Raw genomic sequence first — 18832 nt, 5'->3', positions numbered from 1 at the left:
TAGTGTTTCTCTCCTGAGGCAAAGCCCAACACACCTGTCTTTTGTCCACTTCTCCAGCAAATTAGATTTGTCTCTGGGAATGTGTTTGTAACATACCAACCTACTGCAGACCAGCAGAGGGAGCTCCCATGTTGAATTTGTTAGCTATCTTCCCCCCTTTCGCAAAAACTATTTCTTGACGACCTTTGAGAGATTTCAATAAAAATTTTAATCAGAGCAAAAATGATCTCAAGTAGACTGCAGCGTTTTGTTTTCATGGTGATGCAATGTTGGAGCAAAGGTGTTACTCTCTGACTGAGGTTTTGGGAGAATTGGGCCTGTGACACCAAGTCTATTTTACATAGAAGGACTCAGAACGAGCTTGCTGGAGAGGCCAGGTCCTGGAGCCGAGGTCACACCACTGCTGCTTCTCTCTGCCTGGGCTCCCGGAAGAGCCACCAAAAGCTGCATGTTGGAAGCATCTCATCCACCAGGAGACCTCACTTCAGCAGGGATGCTGCATCTAGCTAGGGGAGCCCTTGTGAAATGTACGGGTGCAGTGTCCAGTCTGCCCACTGGGATCCACAGGAAGGAAGACCAGGAGACAAAGTGTCATTGAAAAGAAGTTGAGTCACATTTCTAGCTCTGCCCCGGCTTCAGCTGTGGTCTGGTACCCGTTCAGATTTCCCATCTCTAAAGTAAGGATACTTATTTGCCGTCAGATCCCGTTTTTTAGAAATTATTGGATAAGGTAATAGGACTGAAAGCCTCAGTACTGACTTAATGTTTAGAGATGAAAGAGCGACCTTGTGCAGCAGACGTTGGATTGCTAAGAAGATCGTTAACATTTTTAAAAGTGATCATCCAGTTTACTTTCAAGGTCATTGGTATTTGAAATGTATTAATTAGGAGAGGAAGCTTTCATCTGTTGCTTTCAAAAAGCTTATACACTGAAGAGAGCACACAGCTGTTCTGTCACCTCACATTCACACACTTGCGCTTCTTAACTTTGAGCTCATGTTTTGCTTTCTGTCTTGTGATGGGGCAGAGAGAAAGTTGGTAAAGGATACTGTCCTTACCACATTCTCAAAACACACCACCATGCACCCTCTACTTCAGGCAGAGTCGCAGTGTGCGGCCAGAAGCTTCTGTAGGTAAGTAGGACTGAGAGAGAAAGTCCTGGTTACCTGATTCCTCTTCAGAGGCCTCATTTGTCCAGGGTTAACAGCAGTTCTCTAGGATTTCTAATAGGGCTGCTGTACGGCTTACCTGGACATAAACCAAAGGTTTTAAAATTATAACACAGACTGCCTGAGGACAAAGCATGCATGTCCCTTGGGATGGCCCTGTGACACACTGGAAAAATTTTAAAGGTTAAACCCAAAATAAATACAGAAGTGGACCATGGGAAGAGAGACATAGGCTAACCAGGAAGGGAACTCAGAGAGGAGTAGATGGGCCTGGGAATAGTGGGCGGACTGCCCAAACTGCAGGGCTGTCCCCACCACCCCTGTATCTGAGCATTTGCTCATCAGCAGGGTGGGACTTCCGAAAACTAGATTTTAAGAAAAGCAAATTGTGTGAAGCATCTGCATCACTGTGCCCTGTAGGAAACAGGCAAAAGACACGAGGGCTTCCGCTTTGGTGTCAGGTATGTTTTGAATACATAGGGTATTGGGGGGTGTCTCGAGGGCAGTGCTGCGTATGGACCTCAGTGTGCACGCGGCTCCTTAGGAGTCTTCCAGCAGCGAGACAGCTGTGGATCCCCTCCAGGTGCATGGGCGGCTCACAGGGCAAGGACTCTGATGGTTTTGGCTTCCACCTCCTGTACAGTGGCCAGTGCTGTAAGGGTCGTTGGTCCCACAGGGAAACCTGTGAACAGAGCCATGTCTGGGGCCCCAGGAAGATGGCTTCAACACCTCACCTGGCAGTCCTGCCTCCCCAAAGTAAGGCAGGAGTCCGGAGATTCCTGGTGCTTGCTTCTGTGAATCTCAGGTCACTTTAGCACTTGACCCCTGACTGCCTGATCCTTGAGGCCTGGGCTTCCTAAGATACATACTGTCTACTCCAGAGCTGTGGCTGTGGCTGTGGCTGTGACACCACGGCTTTGAAGGACTGCAGAGCTTGCCTTTGGGGCTGTTCTGCCCAAGGCCTTCCATTGTTTTCAGACATAAATGAAACTGTTAATCCTTTGACATTTACCTTTCCCTCTCAACCTGCAGCTCTGTGAAGGTCAGACTGTGAGAAGCCACCCCTCTAGCGCTCCGTCTCCTGATAGTGCCAGCCTGGCCTGGTTTCCTGTTTGGTGAGGCTTTCTAGGAGCACCTGGCTTAGCTCTCACAGGAGGAGGGGAGGAGGGGGAGGCCAGGCCTCACGCTCACAGCCCCAGCCTCCTGTGAGAGTGGGCTGGGTCTCCTTTCCCAGGCCCTTCCTGGGGCGATTTCTATGCCTGCCTCCTGATGCAGGGCCTGTGCTCTGAGCTGTGCCTTTCAGGAGAGCTCTGCGGGGCTTCATTTCCTTTCTCAGCTCGTGGCAGGAATGTAGGGTCGAAAGGACAGGCTCTGGAACTCCCTGGCCAGACACGAGCTCTGCCATTTACACGCTGTGCGACCTCAGTTGAGCAAATTTCTTAACTTCTCTGGGCTTCAGGAAAAGGGCCAATAATCCTTCATGTAAACACTTAAGAGAGTGCCCGGCATATTAGAAGGGCTTCATAAATGTTTGCTTTAAAGGTAGCCCTTCCCAGGGATCTTTTAAGGGGCACTTGAATTTTCAGTAAGGAGAAGGAAGCCCAGACTAAGCCTTAGCTACCCACAAGGCAGTGACAGTTAAGACAGGATGGTCAGCACATGTGGATGACGCCAACGGGGGCTGCAGAGGCCTCACAGCTGGAGCCAAATGGAAGACTGGAAAGCATGAAGGAATGACGGGAGTAAGATGAGGCATTGCAGTGGGAGCGCCACCCACAGCACCGACTGACAGCACCTGCCCTGCTCCTGGCAGTGTGATCTCCACAGCTTTTGCCAGCACTGGGAGAGCTTATCCCCAAGAAGGGCCTCCCCAAACCAGGCCGGACACGGCCACCAGCACACCCTTCTGACAGGAAATACATCCGGGGTGGAGGGGGCTGGGCAGCTGAAACCCCAGAGACGGAATGGCCCTTGCCCTCGCAAGTTACTTTACACAAACCCGCTGTCCCTGACCTTTCCAGCTGTGGCCTTATCTCACTTTCCTATCGGAGAAACTGAAGAACCACAGGTCACCCAGCCCATTCCTCCCTGGACTTTCTGGCACTTTCTTCCCACAGTCCTTTTGCTAGGATTCTCCTCGGCCTCATTTCCAGGCAATTGAGTTACATCTTGTACTTGGGGAGATTGTTCTCTTCACAGTTCTGCCATGAAAGCCGAGAATCCACCCCCGGCCAGGCAGATGCTCTCTCCCTGGTGACCCTCTCCGCCTCTTCCCTCATTTGCAGTGAGACAGACATCAGCATTTTGTCCTCCACCCCAGCTGGCCTCTTTAGAAGCAGTCCTCCAAAAGCATCCATCCAGGGTGTTAGGGAGAGGTGTGCTTTTGTCCAGAGCTGCTGCGACTGAGGCCCAGGCCTCTTCATGTTGGGCACTTTTAGAAGGAAATGCTGTTCAGAAACCAGAGTCAGTCCCCTAGTATATGGCTGTGTGACTTTGGCCAGGGTCACTCACCCCAAGGAGACTTCCCTAGAAATCACAGTATTAATCAGGATGGGCAGAACATCTCAACATGGGCCGCCTCCTGACTGGGGGCAGCATTGCTCTCCATTACTCCAGTACTCTCCATTACTCCAGTACTCTCCATTACTCCAGTACTCTCCATTACTCCAGTACTCTCCATTACTCCAGTACTCTCCATTTGGTACACTGTTTTCCAGGTTTCTAGGTGTGTTCCATGTTGTCCTTTGTAGAAGGTTAAACTCCCCAGATCCTGCACACCTCCTCCCCTGTCCTTATTAGCAGTAAGAGCCCAACCCTGAGTCCCAACAAGTTGCACCTGGAAGTGCCGTCTGCACTCGGCTGTTCCCTGGGATTAACAGCCGTGTGGCCCAACTGTCACAGTCAGGTGTTGCTGAGGGCCTGGCACCTAACTGGGACTCAGTTTTTTAAATCAAACCAGATTTTAATGACAGTTTCTACCCACTCTACTAAATTTGGGATTCTAGGCAAGTTGGTTTTAACTGCACTGAGACTTAGTTTCATCATCTATAAATGGGAAGAATGAACATCTCCATGGGTTTATTTTGCAGGAAACAGTAACATGTTTGGCTTAAAGTCATAGTTATGATTAAAATAGCTCTTCCAATGCCTTCCGTTTGTCAGGATTTGATCTGGTGTGGCCCAGAGGCTCCTGAGCCCTCCCTGTAAGCTTGAGAAGCACTTAGGACACAGGGACTCCTGACCAGGACCCCGATAAGAGAAACCTAAGGGCCCCGGGTTTTTACTTTGGTAAAGAAGAGAAGCACTGGAGCCAGGGCAAGAATGGTCCGTGGCTGTGGCGTATACCGAGACGAGGCTGTCTGGTTGGGTCAGCTGGCTGTGTACCCAAGGTTTTTGTCTTCCTTCTATAGGCATAGGTACCTGGATGCCATCCGGAAAGTATGTGAACTCTGCTTTGGAAACAAAACCAGGGCTGCAGAGAAACTTTGGAATTATAAAATGTAGCCTTCATAAAAGGGGAAAGTGAACTTTTCTGTGAAGAAAACCAATTGTGACAGTAGGGGAAAAGGAAAATCAACTCCAAATGGAATCATGTTTTATTCAGGATTTGTGCTGCCGGTGGGGAAGGCCAGACCCAGTGACAGGATGGCAAAGTGGGGCGCCCCAACTTCAAGCTTTGTGCGTTCTGCCACGAAGTTCTATGCGCTTCACTGAGCTCAGCTCCTGGGGACCTCTAATGGCCCTTGATAGCAAACATAGTTAAAAATTAACAGACTGACAGAATTAAATATGGATGACAAGCAACCACTGTGGACTTAACCTGACACAGGGTGTTACACGCTTGGGTGCCTTTAACCCAAGTGGCATCTTGAGTGAACTTCTGAGATGTCTGGGCACATTTCACATGCCTGTTTGGAAGCAGAGCCTAGCTTGTGCTTAGGACAGACAGGAAAAGAGTCTAAGAGCCCAGGAGAGAAAATTCTCCCTGGAGGCTTTTGTTTAATTAAACCCGGCTTTGATCGGGCTTACCAGGATGTACTGCGAGTCCTAGGACCTTGTCCTTGTGGTCTAGACCTTGTCCCTGCCTGGGCTCGGACCTCAGTAGCACCTGCCATCATGACTGGAAGATCCTGCAAGGGCACAGGCCAGTGGGGAGCATGGCCTCCTCCAGCCAGGACTTTGTTGCTCACCTCTTTCCAGCTGTTGAGGCAGGTGAGATGGCAGCCTTAGCCAAGGACCAAGTCATACAAATCTTGACATTCTGCCTAGATCATAGCAACTTAATTGCCCTAGGCAAGGAGTATTAGGTGCCAGACAGGTAGTGAAGAATGCTCATGGCATTTTCATGCCTCTGAGTCTGCTGAGAAAGAGTATAGGCTGCCGATTCTGGGGGCTGGGAGAGGAGGAGTGGTTCCTTTACAAGAGGGCCTGATTTCATGCAGCAGCAAAATTCCTAAAAAGTGTTCTTCCAGTTTTGGTGAGTGCTTTACTAGAAATAGAGGTGAGGGTTGCCATTATCTTGCAGTCAGCCCTGTGAGATAAGGAAGACAATCTTTTTGTATTGCACATCATCCCTCTAGCCTGGTCGATGAGTTTGGAGTTTGTTGGACCAGCTTATGCTGGGCTTGGCGGCCTCTCTTCGCCTGGCATCCTCTGACAGAGCTTGCTGTCACGGCCTAACGTGCTTTATTTGGTGGTGCCACCCAAAAGTGGGTCCTGAGGTCTGGAGTGGGCGGGGCGGAGTTGATGGCAGTTAGTCACTGTGTGAGTGGTTCCCTGCAGTTGCTCCGTGTTGGGAACGAGCCCTCCAGGGGACTTCAGGGCTCCATTCTGGGGAGAGTCATGGAAACCTGCCTGAGAATATCCATGTCTTCAAAACATTAACCCATTAGTTTGAGATAACATTCCTGTCGTGTACATAAAACAACTTCTTCAAGCTACTGTGGGTTTTGTTTTGTTTTGTTTTGTCTTTTGTTGAGATGGAGTCTCGCTCTGTTGCCAGGCTAGAGTGCAGTGGCGCGATCTCAGCTCACTGCAACCTCCACCTCCCAGGTTCATGCAATCCTCCTGCCCCAGCCTCCCGAGTAGCTGGGACTACAGGCGAGCACCACCGCACCCAGCTAATTTTTTGTATTTTTAGTAGAGACAGGTTTTCACCATGTTAGCCAGGATGGTCTCTATCTCTTGACCTCATGATCTACCCGCCTCGGCCTCCGAAAGTGCTGGGTTTATAGGTGTGAGGCACTGCACCCTGCCCAAGCTACTGTCATTAACTATTTTGTTCAAAGAGGGATAGCTGACTTCTGAATGTGGTGCAGGGGAAACCTGCATTCAGGTACAGCACCTGTGCAAGGGAAGGTAAGAGAAAATCTTTAGCTGCTCCATGTGAATGAGACATCAGAGCACTAGCGGGTTTGGCGGTCTATCTTCCGGCTCAAAGCATGCAAATGGCACAGCCCAGCCTCTTAGATCCTCCAAATGCTACCACTGCAGGGGGCCTTCCAGACAAGCATTTCTCAACACCCACAGGGATGCACAGCTGTTCCATAATCCAGAGATCCTGCAGTTGGATAAACTTGGGCAGCACAGGTCTAGATCAAGTCAAACAGGTTTCTTTACGGAACGTCTCGGAGCCCTTACTGTGCCGATATGTATCAAGAAACTGCTGAAGGAACCAAACTGTGCATTTCTCTCTAATGTCCTCGACATAGAGCATTTCTAGACCAATGTTCGTCCAGCCATACTTTTCGAAACTTTAAGAGCAGCATCTGTCAGACTTGAGCATGTACCTGGCGATCACCTGGAGGGCTGGTTACAGTGCTGTTTACTGGAGGCCCCTCCCAGAGTTTTGGCATTTCTGACAAGTTCCCAGGTGATGCTGATGGTCCAGGAACCTGAGAACCACTGTCTGGGTTTACCCCTTCATTCCCCAGAGAAGAAAACAGTCAAACCAGAGAGTGTTTACTTTCAGTAGTGACTATTAATTGAGCCAGTCACCTGCTAAGCACTTCTTGTGACTTCTTCTAAGGGCAGGTATGATAGTGGGATTCAGCCCCTAGAAAGGGGACAGTGCAGTGGAAATCATTACTGTAGTGTTTTACCCTGTGCCAGTCACTCACCACTGCAGAAAGGCTGCTGCTTCAGGCAGGGCATCCTCCCGAGACTAGTCAAGGTCTTCCTGTCCTTGGCATCAGTATTAGGAACATAAATTCTGTCTGTATTTAATCCTCTGGCCTTTCATTTTCTCATCTATAAATGGGAAAGGATGGAAATTATTTTTATGGGTGGCTGCCGCTTTCTCTAGCATTCCATTTGATTTTTACTCTGAGCTGCTGCTTTTCCTGGGTGTCTTGGTGCTCTCCTGTTGTCCAGTCCGTCACCGTGCTAAGTGTTGGAGACTTACAGTGTTAGCCATGCAGGGGCACTGCATTTTCAGAGCATTCCTGAAGAAGAGTGACGGTAGAATCCCAAACAGTGTGACCCTGGGTAGTGAACTCTAACATAGTAACAACTGTTACTACTATTGTTAAATTCTAGTGGAGAAGATTCCCAGGGTCGTCCATGTTGCCTTAGATGTCACAGGCCGTGTGAAGTGCTTAGTGCAGTCTCTGGCACAGACTAAGTATCAGGGTCAGTTTGGTTAAGTATATTGTGTTAAAGTTTCTCACAGGGTCTTGAGAAGCCCCTGGAATTGTGTGCAAGACTGAGTGTGCACATTTGAGAGAACTATGGGGGAAGAGAGAAAGGGTGTGTGTGTGTGTACACATACGTTTTCTGCACATGGCATGAAGAAATGTCAGGGGCCACTGCCTTGCATGGAAGGCCAGCCCTACATTATTCTAATGAGGAGCCCTAAACTAGCCTGCTGAACTGTTTGGAGAGGACCTTGACGCACGCAGTCTGAAGGGAACTGTAGGTTTTCCCCTGTTAAGCACTGTAAAGCAGCCCTTATGGGATGGGCAGGAGTGACCTGGGGCCAAAAGCCGAGCAGAACAAGCAGCCCGAATGGGGCTAAGAGAGAACCCTCTCCTCATTACCCCCACACAGTGATTAGCGCAGAGGAGCTTGTTCCCCCCACCTGGGCCAGCTGCCCGAACTCTGCTGTGCACCATGAGCCCTGCCGCTCTCCCTGGCTGCAGTGCAGGAACCTGGATGAGCCGCTCAGACTTGGCCTGGGGGGCACTGCCCTCTGCTGGAAGCTGGGCACAGCGCAGCCTCTCAGGCTGGAAGACGAGGCAGCCTTGGGTGTCTGTGGATGCGGTGAGAAGAGCCCCCCACTTGGCAAGCACGTAGTGTCCTAGCCTGAGACACAAGAGCAATGAATTCAGGGGTCTCTGTGTGTCCGCCACCCACCACCACATCCACTCTGAGGAGCAGCCACCTATTGCATCGCTGGCGTCCTCACTCCTCAGCTGAGCACAGCCCCCCCGGACCCCACAGCTCGGAACCCGCCTTCATGTCACTCTGGAGTGCGCCTCGACCAGGCTGACTAGAGCCTGACGACGGGCTGCACTCTCGTCCCCAACCCCGCAGGCACCTGTGCGAGTGAGAACGTGAGGGCTGTGTGCGAGAGCTGGTCAGAGAGGCTGGGGCCGGGCTTCCTTCTCGCAGTCACCTGCACCGAAAGCAGAACCATGCCATCCACTGTGCGACTCTCCTCCCTGGGCAGACCTCCCCTTCCTGTGTCTCCTGTGAAACACCGTTGTGTCTTGGCCTCGTCGGGGCTCAGTGCCCCAACCCACACCCAGGCCGCACCAGTTGCACCACTGCGCTCCACACTGACCCAGTGCACACAGACCCATCACCCTCTACTGTGTGTTTAGGTGTCCAGCCCCCACCTGCCATGGGGGCTCTGTGTCCCCGCCCCATCCTTTCTCACCTGTCTCAGGAAGGCAGCTCCAACTCTGCTCTTTGCTTAGTGAGCAAGTGGATTCAGATGCACCAGGCCGTGAGCCATGGGTAGGTATGAGTTCTTTCTTCTTCCCACCTCCGCTCTCCTTCTCCTTCCCTGGACTCTTCTGTCCCCCTCCCTGCCCGTCCCTACCTCACTCCCATCTTCCCCACTATTGCCCTCCTTTTGTTCTGAACACACTTCTAATTTCCCAGAGGAGTGTGTTCTCCAGCCTCCCTGCATGGGAAGTTTCTGACCCTTGTCCCTGTAATTGCAATGAGTGCTGGGAGTGACCCCGGCCCTGCCTTAAATGAGCTTTGCTACCAGCTGGTGGCCCTGAGGACAGGGAGCCTGCTCGTGCTGGTCATCTGATCTCTGGTCATATCTGCCATGGTCGCCAGAGGAGACCCAATGCACAGGCAGCCTGAGGGAGTCGTGCAGGCAGAAGCTCCATCGTGTCCTAAACCTGCATTTCCAGACTCAGTGAGGCCAGCGAGGAAAGAACCGCTCATGAGGAGGCCCGTGGGGAAGAGACTCCCAGGCCTTCTTGTGCTCGGACCAGGGGCAAGGTCAGGGTGCTGTCGGATTTCTCTAGGACCCAATTTCTAGACATCCCTGCTTTTAGAATCAAGTTTGGGGATCTCATGGGACCTCATCCTGGATTCTGACCCCACTGGGCCCTGTGACCCAGGTCATTGAGAATCCCCAGACCTCAGTTGGTATCCACACCTGTAAAACAAGATGAGGCAGGAGCTTTCCACCAGTCCCTTCAGAGCCCAGCGTTGTGCAGCGCTGCTTCCCAGACCCCCCTGGACCTCCCTTTCGGCCAGAATGGCTCCTGCTTCATCGTTAAGCTTTGGAGATCTGAGTAAGTCCTCCTCTGCCACCCTGCAGGAGGGCACTGCCTCACCTGGCCCTGCAGGCCTCGCCTTCTCCACTCCAGCCGTGCTTCTGGGCCGCTCATGGTGGTCATGGGGAGACCGTGCCGCCTCCGTGTGAAAGGAAGAGCGGTGACAGGCGGGCGTCTCCTTCCTGTGTCCGAAACTGACATGGCCAGTGATGGATGCCGTTAAGGACTAAGTGCAGTTGCCCTTTTGTTTTTTGTTTTGTTTCATTTTTTTTGAGACGAAATCTTGCTCTGTTCCCAAACTGGAGTGCAGTGGCGCGGTCTCAGCTCACCGCAACCTCTGCCCTCCGGGTTCGAGTGATTCTCCTGCCTCAGCATCCCAAGTAGTTGGGATTACAGGCATGCGCCACCACGCCCAGCTAATTTTGTATTTTTAGTAGAGATGGGGATTCTCCATGTTGATTGGGCTGGTCTCAAACTCCTGACTTCAGGTGATCCGCCCGCCTTGGCCTCCCAAAGTGCTGGGATTACAGGTGTGAGCCACTGCGCCCAACCATTTTTCCCCCCCCCTCCATGTTTTCCTTGGCATAGGACCTGGAATATGCTGCCAGGTGGACAAAGTGTTGCTCGATCCACCTGTGTTTGCGGCTGGCCTTCCACTTTGGAAAGCTAAGGGAAGAGACAGGGCTGCTGGTCCCACCTGGGGGGCTACTTGCTAAAGGCTGTAGGCCCATCTCCTTAGCAGGGTGAGCAGAGAGCCTGGGGTACCAGACACCCACAGTACCAAGAAGCTGGAACGCTTTTTCTAAAAGAACAGGAACAGGAATCACAAAGAAGTCCTGGCCAGCCACTGGCGTGGATGGGGTCATGAACTGCCCCTTCCTTCCCAAAGCAGCTGTTTCCACACTCTGCTTAGAAAGCCCTTAGATAGGCTTTCACCAGCCTAGGCCCAGGAAAAGGAGTTCACTGTGCCAGATGTTAGCCTCAAAATGGCTGCTAACCTTTAAAAGGAAGATGAGAGCAGAGGAGTTGGTGGAACCTCGGGCGCTTCTCGAGGTGGGTGCTTTCCTTGGAGAGCTTGCCCGTGTGTTCATAAGGGTGTGTGGAACGCCTCTCAGGACACTGCTCTGATGCTTTTCAGCCCCTTGGGGAAGAGACCCTCACAGGCTAGTGTGAGTGGGTACCATCTTGGAACAGTGGGGCAGTGGCAGCCAAGCAGGACCCTCTGTGAGAATGGGGATATGCTGGGGAGCCCTGGCTCACGGCCTTCTCCCCACATGTCTTTTCAGATGCGCTGGCTCCCTCCCTCCGAGGCTACTTCTCAGGGCTGGAAGTCCCGTCAGTTCTGCTGAATACTATGTAAGTACTCGGTTTCCTATGGAATGTGTGAAGCCCCTGCTACGCATCCGTACATGGTGGATGTGCCACGAATGCAGCTCTCCTCCTTTCTCTGCACCCACACCTTATGCACCTCCTTTGATTGTCCGTCTTTGTTAAACTCACTTGAACTACAGAGCGGTGCATCTTTTCCGAGAGGAAGTTTTCACCTAGGTATGGGTGCTAGTCTGTTTGAGTCTAACTTACGAAACCAGTACCTGGCCTCCCCACTTAGAAATAAGCAGCCAGTGCTAGTTTCTGTGGAACAGCTGTCAGAACGTTATATTACGTAATTGTAGTTCACCTGCTGCCAGCATTAAACCAAAACCTTAATCTACAGGAGGGGTCATCCACTCGTTTACACAGTAGCTGATTATGGGAGATTTATTAGAATGAGTTTCCCTGCATTACCTCATGTCCAAAGTTCTCGTCGTTCTGAAGGACCTCGTTTTCCTACCAAAGGTGCAGTGCACAGTTCGGCAGGCTTTCCTTTAAGCTTTTCAGCATGAAGGAAGCGGTATCCTAAATGGGCATTTTTGTGCCATTGTAGGCCTAACTTTGCTTCAGAGAACTACCAAATGCCTTTTCTCCATTTCTACAGAATACCAAATGCCTTCTGTAATTCAGAAATTCTGAATTTCTGTGAAGTACAAGGCACTGTTCTTCTCAACTCTAATTTACTATGTGAATTGGGAGGGTCTAATACTTCGAGTTTTTACAATGTTATAGTTCCACCATCAGCCTTCTCTTGGTTTACATAGTTCCCTCACAAAATAGGAAGGAAAATGAGAAGAGGGAGGGGCCCGATCCTCGTCCTGTTAGAAATGCTGAGGAGATCATGGCAAACCTGTGCACCTGATTTTACAATAGTGTCATGGGCCTTTCCTCGGAGACCTTCTATTCAAAGACAAAAATACTTCCAAACTAAACTAGCGTTCCTTTTCTTTTTCCACCTTAATACTGAGTCCATGTGCCTTTGTTAGATCATTTGAAGCCATTTAGATAGACTCTCCTGGAGAGGCGTTCTGTGGAAAGAACAGGCCCCTGGTCGACTTACAGTCCACCTACGTGGAGAAATGTTTCAGACCCCTCACTAGAGCTGGCCTTGCGCAGGTCCATGCCCTGTCAGTGAAGAAGAAAGAGAGCATTGAATAAGATTTGTAAAAAGTGCTAGGGTTTATTTTATACAGGTGAGTCGCCCTGTTGACCTGAAGTCTCGGTTGGTGGGTCAGGTCACCTTCAAGATCTGGGGGGACTGCTGGGTGTGGACTTCATTTGAAGTTCTCATCACACAGGAGGCCGGCCCTTTTGGATGAGCTCCGGTCCGAGTCAGAAGACCCCTTCTGTGTTCGCAAAGGAGAGGTCTCAGCAGACAGTAGAGAGATGAGTAATGGGCATGAGAGTGTCAGAAGCTTACAGACGATTCTCAGAGCAGCCAGTCATAGCCCAGCAGCCACCAGGCCATTCACAGCTCTTTCTCTGATGGTAGGGATAGGAAAGTTGAGAGAGAGCTTTAGGACATCAGCATCAGTAAGCTAAAATTGTGTCTACTCTTCCTCTAACCCAACGTATTTCATATTTTAACCCAAATACTTCATATTCGAGTGTAGCCAAATAATAATAGTTCTCAGGGGTGATCGCAGGTGAAGTACACAAATCCTTCCAAGGTCAGTGAAACTAATTTCTTTACCCAGAGATTCTCGGAGCCTTTATTACCGTATGAACATCATGAATATTTAAGAGGAGGGGCTCTGGTACACAGTGTTCCTCAAGCTTATTTGAAACCAGGTCATCCTTTTTTCACAGAATCTTAGGAGACTAATGTTTCATGCTTGGGGGAACCATATCCTAACCTCTTATCCAGAAACGAAACCAGAGGCTCCCACATACAGAGATCCTTGGATGAGTATTCGTGTGTGATACTGCACATGAATCTGTGATGATATTTAAAAACCCAGACGATGTACTAGCTGCTTTTCTTGTAGCTACTTTTGTTTGTCCTTTATTTTGAAATTACATGTCGTGTGTGTGTGCGCTTAAGTACCCTTTTAAAATGATAGTGTTAGAAAATGGTAATTGTCTCTTAAATGGCCTTTATTAGTTAACATTTAGTGATAGATAAAATGTTATTTTAAAATACTTGTGAATTCTAAAAGTTTGCTTTTTAAGAGAGATTTTTTTTGCTACAGGGAATACCATTTTTAAGCTATAAGACTATATTTTAGATCTAGTCTAGGGTCTATGAAGTCCAGAATTTCGTAAGTCCTTGTTTCGTCTTTGTGTACCCATAATTAACTTTTAAGTACAGATCCCAAAGCCTTACTTACTTGGTTGCATAGGAACCTCTCCGTTACCATGGTGCCCAGCACTGCCTTACAACTCCAGAGGGCACTGTTCACACGGACCCTGCTGAGAGCACCTCCCTCTTCCATAACAGTGTGTGGAGCTCTCCATTGTCAGGCTGGTAGGGTGTTCAACTGGAGGTGTCTAGGATGAGGTAACTGGAAATTCTGAAGCACACAAGAGAGGGCATGGCTTGAAACATGGACCTGGCCCTCGGCATAAACTGACCGTTGAGGAAGTTCATGAAACTGGGAGAGAGGCCACTTGCCGAGCACATCTGAGAGCCAAGAGTCAACAGAGAAAGAGCAGCCCCCAGAGAGTGGAGCGGGAGCTGGAGGAGCAAGGGGCGCCAGCCACTTCTGTCAGATGCTCTAGGAAAATCAAGCGTGGTGAGAGAAGACCTTTGACTTGGCGATTTCAGTTGGTAGAGAAGTCGGCAAAGGATGCTGGCCTGGGACCTAAGGAACGGCTTTTTTCCCCTTAAGAATTTATGTAGGCCACAGAGAAGACATCCATTGTGAAGCAGTTGCGTGGGTTCCAGTGACAGAGATCCTGGGTTTCATTTGTATCTGCTCACCTAATTTTTTTCCAAATCATTTCTCACAGACCCTTCAGCAATGGCTACTAGAAGGATGAACAATTGCCCTCCTTTGGAAGTACGGCTTATAAAAGCCCTGTAAGATCCGAATAAGAATATGTAATGGGCCAGGCGCAGTGCTTCATGCCTGTCATCCCAGCACTTTGGGAAGCTGAGGCAGGTGGATCACTTGATGCCAGAAGTTTGAGACCAGCCCAGCCAACAAGGTGAAACCCCGTCTCTACTAAAAATACAAAAATTAGCCAGGCATGGTGGTGGGCGCCTGTAATCTCAGCTACTAGGGAGGCTGAGGCACTTGAACCTGGGAAGTGGAGGTTGCAGTGAGCCAAGATCATGCCACTGCACTCTGGCCTGGGCAACAGAGCAAGACTGTCTCCAAAAAAAAAAAGAATATGTAATGTCTCCCGTGGATGAATCATTTGTTCTGAGCTAAGCTTGGGCCATGGGCCAGACTCCTTCCTCGGAGCCTGTGGGGAGCAGGTGAGGAAGGAGTATGGATAATGGCGCCCATTATTCCTGCCCGCCGGAGAGTCCAGTCTCCCAGCCCATCTAAAGTTAGACCAGCTCAGTGCAGATCTACTATTTCAGCTCCTTCTAGCCTCTTGAATCAAGTCCTTTCCAAGATGCCCTATAATCCATGCTGTGTAATCTTAGGCAAAAGTAAATTAGAGTTGGAAACAGTGGTGCTGATGAGCTAATATAAACATTTTTAAACTAGAACAAGTCTGTCAAAAAGGCCAGATGAAAGGCACATACCATTCACTGGCAGAGGCTCATGTGGCTGTCTCCATTCGGCGGACAGGGCTTTCTTCCCCAGCTCGTTTTCCAAGCATGGAAAGAGCAGAAGACGAGCAGGAGTGATGCCGTCCTTCCAAATCCTCAAAGGCCAGGCCTGCACTCCCAGAGGCCCTTCAAGGATTTTTCATTTATCTACTTGGACTTCCTAGTGCTAAAGAGAAATCAGTGACTAGATTAGAAATGTAAATACGCACTTTGTTCTCTAGACAAACGTGTTGTGTCTGCTGTGTGCAAGATAGGAAAATGAAAAAACAGGCCTGTGCCCCTCAGGAGGCTAAGTTCTAATGCAGAGAACTGTGGACACATGGACAAGAGAGGGAGTTACTGCACACGATCCTGCAAGACCAGCCTGCTGTGAGGACAGCCAAGCTGAGAGCAGGTGCAGGCCATGTGCATGCTGTCGCTGTGGCATAAGCAAGGCCATCAGGGAGGGGTGGTCAGAGGGGGACAGGATGTTACCGGTGTTTTCATTTGCTCCGCCTCTTGCTGACGGATGGTGTCGAGTCTGGCCACAGGCTCTGTCTGCATCACTGGAGTTTTGCTGATGGTCCAGCCATGTGCCAGAGAGCCCAGAATACAGAATCCCCATTGAAAAGAGTCAGTTTCCAGATAGAGTGAGAACAGGAGAGCACGAGCAATGTTGTCGTCACTCCTTATGTGCAGTGAGAGTGAGGCAACTTTCCTTGAAGGATATTCAAATAGAATTGAACTGTTCACGAAAGGGGAGAACCAGCGTTTGGGAGCCGAGTGGGATGCAGGGGGAAGTCTTCTTTCAGGACTCTTGAAATTTTCCTGGCCATGGACTGGGACCAGAGCCCAGAAATTATAAGCACATGTAGTTACAGCCTCCCCAAATTGGAGAAGGAAATGGCAAGAGAGAACAGAGAACACAGCGGAATTTGGAGCTGTTTTAACCTTCTCTTCTGTTTTGGGTGGAACGGCCTTGCCTGTCTTTGGCCGTGAGCTTGGAGTCATCCTTAGTGGAGCCCCAGGTGCTGGTGCCCAGGTGGAGCTTAGAGCTTAACAAGGAGGAAAGGCACTGGGGCTCCAGAGGCCCAGACAGCTGCGGTGGCTCCTGCTGTCACCCTGGCCTCCCCTTAGAAGAAAGCCTCGTGTCCATGTCACGCTGTCACACTGCGGTGCACCCAGCAACCAGTATGAGGCTGTGAGGTCTGCACATCACACCTAAGGCTACTAACGCCCTAAGTGTCCGTCACACCTAAGGCTGATACAGTGAGCAGCTGCAGCGTCTCAGGGAGGAGATGGGTAACAGGTAGTCAAATAGACATAATAGTTTGGGTGGTGATGGTATTCAGGGAATAAACAGTAAGGCCAGTAAGCAGCTTAGTGCTGTGTGGTGGGGCCGGCACTTCTGTGCCTTCTGCTTCGAGGTAGCAGAGCAGTCAGGGTCCGCCTGAGAAGGTGACATCTCAGCAAAGACCTAGAACTTCGCCAGCTTTATGCGGGGTTTCTTTGTCAGAACACACTCCTTTAGTGAGGTGTGGAAAACATTTAACTCCTGTAATCTTAAAGTAAATGGACTGGAAGTGCAGCAGGCGTGGCTCCTGTGCGGCACTAAGGAATCACTGGGAGAGCGCGCAGGGCCCTCAGAGACCTTTCTCCACTTCCCCAGTGAGGAGACGCAAGCCTGGTTCTGCGATTCCTTCCAGCTCTGGGGTCTGTTACAGTTCCCATCTGAGTTCTAAAGTTGGGGTGGGCCTGAAGACCCCCCTTGCTGCCAGTCCTGTGGATGCGGTGGGTGCCCCTCCAGCCACCACTGTCCTCTGGACTGTGCCACATCACAAGCACTTACCAAGCTCCTCTGCAAACCACGTGACAACCAAATGCAGTGAAAGTTGCAGCCCCCAACCTGCTCCTGCCCGTTGTCTGTTTTCTGTGGCTCTGTCTGGAGTCCTTGGAGCCTCCTGAGCATGTGCACCAGCAGCGCTGCCTGACTTCCCTGGAGGAAGTTCACAGAGGGCAGCCACAAGTTCAGACCGGGCCATGGGGCCGGGGGCTGCACGACTCCTGAGAGCAGTTCCTGGCCGGACTCTGGCTCATGTCACTGCCCCACCCCAGGGAACCCCGGGGGTGCAGACAGCTGTTGTTGAGGTCCCACGAGCAGGTTGTCCCCTATGCTCCTGGGGACATGGAGGAGAGGGAGGGTCCCGAGATCCCAGTACTTGTATGAGTCGCACTGATTAGCCGAAGCCCAGAGACTTCTTAATCATCCTAAAAATGCAGCCTCCCGGGAGGCGGGGCCTGGCTCTGCAGCTCTGGGTGGCTCGTGCTCTCCCTCCCGTGTGGAGGGGCTGGAGAGGTTGGGTGAGCTGATAGGTTTCATGTGCAAAGATAATTATTTTCCTGTTCTCATAACCCAACTTTTACTAGGAAACTAGAATCACATCTCATGTTGTATAGTGAAGCTCTGGGGAAAATATTTTCTTCCTTAAATCTGAGGAGAGAGATGTCCTAGGGAGGTAGTCTTCAGGCTCACCCTTGATTCCAGAGCTGGGTTTCAGCACAGGCAGTCCCCTCCCCCTGAAGAGTCCTGGTGGGGCCACTCGGAGGTGCCAGGAGAGCCAGTGCCACCTTTCTGGGGAACCCGGACAGTGCGCAGCAGTGCATTACGCGCTCCAGTTCTCAAAGCCTCGCGTACTGGACACGGTCGGTCTGCAGTAAGGGAGATCTGAGAAGCGCTAGTGGGAAATAGACCACTGGTGTCCACATGCAGGGAATTGGGCTTCCTTCCCTGGTGGAATCCTTGCTCTAACCAGCCGGCTCGGGGACAGCTGTGCCTGCAGGGGGAATATTAGAAACCGATTCTTTGCTGGCTCTTTGCACCTTCGTATTTCAAAATTCTTAGACCCTAGGGAGTAGCCAGATGGGTTCACAAATGTGCGTCCTTTTAGTTTTTGTTTTCCAGGAGGTGCTTGGAGCAAAGTTTAGTCCTTGGTGCCTGTGACAGACAGGGATTTCTTATGGCCTTGGGCTGACCAAAGCTGCTGTGTTTCGAAGCCTCCTGGAGGCAGTTGTTTGTGGATCTTGCTGTTGGAGGCCTCAGGTCCCATGCCTTTCCCCTGCAGGGCTTTTGGACGGTCCTCGGGGTCTAGGCCACAGCCCTTGGGATGCAACCACAGAGATGTGGGTGCAGAGTCCTGCTTGCTGGGCCCGCAGCCTCCTAGTGCACCCTCAGTGAAGAGTTCACATGCTTTTCTTGGAATATCCTTCCTTGCTGGCCCCCAGCAGTCTCCTCTCACTTGCTCCACCAACTCCTCAGTGTGTTTTCCTGGCTGAGAGCTTTTCATGTCGCATATCCAAGGCCATCCTGCAGCAGCCTCTCATCCTCAGCTCAGCAGCAGAGGCCTTTGATCTGTCGTTGCCTCTCGGCTCTCTGCCCTCAGAACAGGCCGGTGTTCAAGACCAAGGCAGCCCCAAGTGGATTTGACTGTGCACCGTTAACAGGTGATCTTTCTCCATCCCAGGTCCCAGTTGTGTGATGGCGGCTGCAATCTGTCTTGTGGGTATTAATGCAATCTTCAGTGGTGGCTACTGTTCTCTAGCTGTTCTACAAAACTGGAGCATGCTGGTGAGTAACAGAGTCAGGGCTAAACCAGCCCTCAGAGGGGCGGCATGGCCTGGGTGGGGCACGGCGGTGTTGGCCAGTGTGAACACATGGGAACTGTGGGCCTCTGGGGGTGGGGTCTGGCATTCCAGGTGTTCGTGCCCCTCCACCCCGGGTGATTCTGCCCGGAGCTCTTTAACATCTGCTCCAACACGGCCTGCCGAGGGAAGGTCATCCCAGGACA

General features: G+C 50.9%; 2 protein-coding genes across 7 annotated transcripts in view; both read left to right on the top strand.

Annotated features, from left to right (window-relative positions):
- Positions 1-18832, top strand: part of LOC105481969 (RNA binding protein, mRNA processing factor) — a 189409-nt gene that overhangs the window by 164628 nt on the left and 5949 nt on the right. For 3 of the 6 annotated variants that reach the window (XM_011741767.3, XM_011741770.3, XM_071068426.1), the window contains one exon: positions 4-3070. In XM_011741767.3, coding sequence (XP_011740069.1) covers positions 4-135 — 132 coding nt within the window. In that variant the 3' untranslated portion in view covers positions 136-3070. Of the gene's footprint in view, positions 1-3; positions 3071-11196; positions 11267-18508; positions 18613-18832 lie in introns of those variants that run through there. The other 3 variants (XM_071068425.1, XM_011741771.3, XM_071068427.1) reach the window with 2 other exon arrangements.
- LOC139355879 (uncharacterized) lies at positions 3192-11190 on the top strand. The gene is made up of 4 exons (XM_071068437.1): positions 3192-8429; positions 8993-9128; positions 9462-9629; positions 9752-11190. Exons 1-4 carry the CDS (start codon positions 8120-8122, stop codon positions 9930-9932), a joined length of 795 nt encoding a protein of 264 aa, XP_070924538.1. The 5' UTR covers positions 3192-8119; the 3' UTR covers positions 9933-11190.

This window comes from Macaca nemestrina, chromosome 8 (assembly GCF_043159975.1).
Source record: "Macaca nemestrina isolate mMacNem1 chromosome 8, mMacNem.hap1, whole genome shotgun sequence".
NCBI classification, from domain to species: Eukaryota; Metazoa; Chordata; class Mammalia; order Primates; family Cercopithecidae; genus Macaca; species Macaca nemestrina.
Note: the sequence above shows the minus strand (reverse complement) of the source record. Positions and strands in the feature narration are given on the sequence as shown.

Coding starts and splice junctions, on each gene's coding strand:
- LOC139355879 (XM_071068437.1), top strand. CDS start 8,120: ATGGGATGGGCAGGAGTGACCTGGGGCCAAAAGCCGAGCAGAACAAGC. Junction 9,129..9,461: donor CACCAGGCCGTGAGCCATGG/GTAGGTATGAGT, acceptor CATGGTCGCCAG/AGGAGACCCAATGCACAGGC. Junction 9,630..9,751: donor GTGCTCGGACCAGGGGCAAG/GTCAGGGTGCTG, acceptor CCTGTGACCCAG/GTCATTGAGAATCCCCAGAC.